Here is a 5,538-nt window from a genome sequence, read left to right as displayed (position 1 = left end):
GGGGGGGGGGTCATTGTTGAAATTTTCAACCGCTATTTGTTATCACAGTGTGTGTCTACATTATATTTTCAAGATATTTGTGCAAAATTTCAATATACAGTTCTCCCTCTGTGTCATCCATAGAGGTATCACACATGATCTTCTGCAGAATCGATCCTGATCTAAAATATGGCTCGACAACTAAGTGAAATCAGCTTGATAAATCCATTCCCACAGGCTGACCAGCAGCTCCCCTGTGTAAATGAACAGTAAATGGTGTTGGAATCAACAGAGCTCACAATCCCTAGAGAAGAATAAGTGCAATGAGGGGATTTTGGACATGTATACAAAAGAGTAAAATGCTTTGATAATGATTGAGTAATTCAGGACTTTACAAGTGTGCAGTGATGTGAGGATGTTCATGTCGTAACAAGCCAACTAACATACAGCTTCAGTTTTCCCTTTCCAAAAAAATGAAACTAAACTCTATTGAGTTCTAACCGCTTAAAACATACCTGCTATACCAAACACCACCAATCAAAACAGCACTTTAAACAGACCTTTAGCTTGGCAGTGAACAAAAAGGGGGTCTTGTATTTATTTATTGTTGGGTAGGGATTAAAACCTTATTACATTAATCATCATCTGAAGCATCATCATACACGTTTTCAACCTTCATCTATGACTAATTAAGAGCCTCAAAATGCAAGGCAATGCATTAGACCCCAGTTTTACAATCCTATGGTGCAATATGCACTATTATGGAGAAAGAGAAAGTATTTTCAAAATAGTACTGTGGCTTTTGTTTTAACTAACTAAGGACCACTCATTTTTTTAACAAGGATACAACACAATCCAGAAACTCCAACTTTTAATAGAGACTACTGATCCCCCAGTATCCAAGACAGCTTAAGCTATAGAAGGCACAAACACAAGAAACTAAACTAATTCTCTGCAGTGAAGTGTATAAGCATATTTCCAAATTTGTCAAGCAATTCCTTTGCAAATATGGGGTTGGACTTCACAAGATGCAGCTTGTTTGTAGGTCATTTTTAGAGCATGAAAGGTTAAAAAAAAAAAAAAAAAAAGATCTATAATTTAGCTATTTGAGCCATATCTCATTATAACTTAAAATAATGTACATTTTTAAAAATACACAAACTGTATAAAGAGAACTAGGTAGTGGAGACACTCTGATTTCATGTACCATGCTGCTGAAATTACCTTGCCCGGAGTGGGACCATCATTTGTGCTGCAAATATCCAGAGTGCTTGGTACAAGTGACAGAAGCAGGACTTGCTCTGGGTGCAGTTGGAAAAGCATCAGCAAGGAAATTCTGGCAGTGGGCCTCATCTGTGAATGGGCATGTGGGTTTAATAGTCAAGCCAGCTTCTCTGGTCTTCTTTCTTTCTCTCCTCTTCCTGAAGGCAACTTCTAACACAGCCTTGTCACATTCAAGCACCTCTGTGGCAGCAATATGTTTCTCTATCATCTATTTATGTGCTTCTCTGCCCAAGCCAGGAGACTGACAGAAAAAGCCCCCATGGCCACACCACAGCTGTGCTGCCAAACCCTTATATAACACACAGCTACAAACTGAAGCAAGCAGTTGGCACCAATGACTATGTGAACCATGTGCTGTGTTCTTGGTGCTTGCACTCTCTCTGATCTGTTGAGTTCATTTTGTCATCTGATTCCAACTTGCTTGTGGCGTTTGCTTGCGGATGCTGTGTACATATGTTTTTGTGCCCATGAATTTGGATCTGCGCTTTATTTTGCAGCGGGATTTCTATATTGTCATGTGGTTTCCACAGTTTATTCACCATCAATGACATCTTTATTTCCATCTCACTGGAATGTCTCCGATTGTATGAGATACGACTCTGAGGGAACGGCTAAGATCGAGCCTGTGACTGGTTATAGATGGCGTCTCTGCCCAGCTCTTCTCCATGCGTGGAGACACTTGATGATTCACTTCCCCCTGGCTCTTCCCATAAAATGCTTCCCAATCTGCAGAGCAGAGGCCCCGGAGGAGAAACGGGAAGAAGGTGAAGATGACCTCAGACAAACTGTCACTACACATCTGTTCAACACACTCCAGTAAAACGATTCTTTTTCTTCTTCACACAGTGAACTTCAGACATACATAGTTATACTGAGATCTCTACCCCACCTGATGGACAGAATCAGCACAGCTCCCCTACAGTGGAGCGCTGGCTAGTCCGCTGTCATCTTTCCACTTGTGTTTACGCAACATTTAAAATAATTTATTATATGTTTATCTTGCAACATTATATGAAAGTGAAAGTCTCTGTAGTCACTTTTCCTAAATAACCTAACTATATGAAACCAATAGATTCTAAACCAATAAAAGGAGGCTTGTTCAAGAGAAGAGGACATAGGACCAAGTATCAAATTTAACCAGAGGTTAAATCTCCTTAAAGCTTTAAATCTCTTGGATGGCTTTAATACATTATAGACAGTTTTCTTGTGAACGCATTCAGCAAGGACAACAGATTCTCACACTGTAACGTTATTCCTCTTTATAATGAAACAAACATTTACCACTGCATGTATTTTAGTAGCACAAACTGGAGGGGCATGTTGGTGGTAAAGAGAGCCAATGTGCATACCATGGAGGTCGCATATCTTCTCCTTTGCCAGCTTTTCCAGTATTTCCCCATCAACAGTAAGCTATTTAACACTTTTTTTAAAAGTTGAAGGGTAAAACCAGAATGGCAACAAACGTTCGCCAAGGCATCCAGCTTTTCTCCAGAAACCAAACTGTGGCTGTTTTATCTCTCAAGTCCCTCTCCCATACTCCCATCCACGGATGTCTCTTTAAAGCTACCCGTAAGTGCTCACGTTCTCTCTTCTTTCTTCAAAAAGAAACACACACAAGGTCTAGGCATCCAGCCAGGGCTACAAATATTTAAACTTGAAGAAATTACTTCCCGAAAAACAAATATCTGCAGGTCTGGAATTCAGGTTGGGTTTCTTCACTTGAAGTTTTAACACTAAACTACCAGACAGAGAAATGAAGTATGAATAGAAGGTGCGTGTGGGAGTGCATGTGTGATAGAAATAAGAGAACAGAAAAGGTCATTAAAAGAAGATTAAAGCAAAAGCAAAAGTATGCAGAGTCATGAATACAGGCCTGAATATTCCAATAAAAATCCGTTGCAAATAACACTTACTTTCTTGCTACAAAACTGAAATAATTAATCAATTATCAAAATAGTTAGATTAATCTTCTAGTCAATCAAGCAACTAATTGCCACAAATCTATTTCTACAGTCTTCTTTTGGTTGAGTTTTATATTGATTGATGATTTACTGTCACTCAGGGTCACTGTTCACACAAACTGTCATTTTGTTTCCCTTGTCAAATCTTATTACCTTGTGCTATTATTAATATGTCAGATATTTTCACTATACCAGCCACCATAAATTGTTTTTCCTTTAACTTGGAGAATAAAATGATCCACCGTACCTGGAAGTTGCCCACCATGATGAGTCCTGCAGCACTGATCCAGCCCATGGAGAGACTCGCTGTGTTGAGAACACCGTTCTGGTGCTTCTCAATGACGTGGGCATAGCGGAGCAGCACAATCACTATAACTACAAACACAGAAACACACAGAACAGAAGAGTCAGTTATTGGTGGTTCTGATGTTCAGCAGATAAACAGTATGTTCAAATCACTATAACGGTAGAACAGTGAAATACTGTAAGAAAGGAGGAAAAGGTTAACATTAGGCTTATTCTGGAAAATTACCACGCAGGCTGGTTATTTTACAGTGCCTGGCTTCAATTTAACACAAACACCCGGCCCCTCCTATTGCCAAGAAACACAGGAATTCCTTGGAAGCAGAATGAAAATTACAGGAAGCCGAATTTCTCTGCCTAAGAAGTGGAAACATGAGAGGCAGAAGACAGTGGGAAAGAGGGAACGATACATGGGTGGGGGTTGCACTGAGTCTTGTGTAAGATTAAAAAGGTGAAAGGAAACAAAATAAAGCACATGGGACAGATGACTGCTGATGTGCTAATGGGCTGTGACTGGGGGTCTTGTTGATGCACTGATGAGCTGATGCCTGCATGGTTTCTCTTTGTTAGCTCCTCCCGACTGGTGCCTGACAAAGGTTGACTGGACTTGGTGAAAGCAGAAGAGAGGGGGAGAGGGGAAAAGAGGAGGCTGAAAGAATTAGAAGGGACAAGGAGCCCCTCATGTCTTGACCTGAAGCTTATACATAGTCTCAGAGACTAAACTGTTACGTTGCGAGACAGGCTTTAAGAGGGTCTACGCTGCCAAAAAATAAATAAAAATAGAAAGAGTTGTCACAGAGAGGAATGAATAAATTCAGTGCAGGACTTAACAACGTAGAGCTTTGGTTCCAATAGAGGATAGATATGTTGTGGCCCATCTGGCTCAGACACATCTTAGAGCCTGGCCATAACCTCAGTATCAACCATTAAAGATTATTTATCATAGGGCTGTTCTGATATATGCATTAACTTTATTTTTTTATTCACAGTGATTCCAATTATCTTGTGCTAGTTATTTTATTGTAGCAGATTATGTTGCTTAAGATAAGGCTGACTAATGGGCACAAATATAAATCTGGGGCAACGTTTCAACAAGATGAGACAAATCACCCACAGGGCTGAAAACACCAACCATATCAAATCAATTTTATTTATATAGCACTTTAAAAACCAACATCCAGTTGTCCAAAGTACTTTACATGGCAGAATAAAATCACAATAAATAACTAGGTATAGAGCATTGCAATAATCCACCACATCCATCCACCGCTGCAGTCTTATGTTACCACATTATGCTATCTTAATAGAAATTCTGGGAATATAGGATAAACTGTGAACTAAATCCATTTAGTTTGAGCAAACGCAATAACTTTACAATCTCCATGTATACCATGTAAATAAATCCCTAATACGTTGCCATTAATTACAAGAAAAAAACCTTAGCATCCAGTTTGATTAATTATATCAATATTATTTATTTAATTAGGACCCACACAGATAAGCATTGCTACATATAGATAAGCAATGCAGCAGCTCAGTCAGACTGGCATTTAGCTGAACATACTGTAATGTAATAAAAATGTGTACTGATATTATTTTTGTTCAGATCCTTAAGCCCTACTTAGTCACTGTGTGTTTTTTGTATTTGTGAGCTCCCCTGTGGTCCCTCAGTACTAAAACCATTTTGGCAAAGTGATTTCAATTATAACCATGGAAAACACACATAGTGTCTTCAGGCTCGGAACAATCTTGTCAGCATTTGTTCACATACTCTTTCATAAAATGGAGAACATTTTGAGTTGCTGAAGGGACAATGTATTCAACTGCAGTTTATCTTATTAGATTATAGCATCTTGGGGTCTCTGCTGCAGACTGGCTGGCAGAAATGCAACAAAATTACTTTTTCATTTTAAACAAGTATGTTTGAACATGCTGGCATTTACATGAAATGATGAAAACTAGGCATAAATGTTAAATACAAGGAAGAACATCCCCCCCCCCCCCCCCCCTC

At 39.2% G+C, this 5,538-nt stretch overlaps 1 protein-coding gene across 10 annotated transcripts in view; it reads right to left on the bottom strand.

Annotated features, from left to right (window-relative positions):
- LOC109961940 (transmembrane protein 150A) overlaps positions 1-5,538 on the bottom strand; it is a 23,643-nt gene that overhangs the window by 7,398 nt on the left and 10,707 nt on the right. For 7 of the 10 annotated variants that reach the window (XM_020603182.1, XM_020603183.1, XM_020603186.1 and 4 more), the window contains one exon: positions 3,472-3,599. In XM_020603182.1, the coding sequence (XP_020458838.1) occupies positions 3,472-3,599 (128 nt within the window). The other 3 variants (XM_020603188.1, XM_020603189.1, XM_020603191.1) reach the window with 3 other exon arrangements.

Source organism: Monopterus albus, unplaced genomic scaffold (genome assembly GCF_001952655.1).
Source record: "Monopterus albus unplaced genomic scaffold, M_albus_1.0 scaffold60.1, whole genome shotgun sequence".
NCBI lineage: Eukaryota > Metazoa > Chordata > Actinopteri > Synbranchiformes > Synbranchidae > Monopterus > Monopterus albus.
The sequence above is the reverse complement of the archived record's forward strand: the minus strand, read 5'-3'. Positions and strand labels throughout refer to the sequence as shown.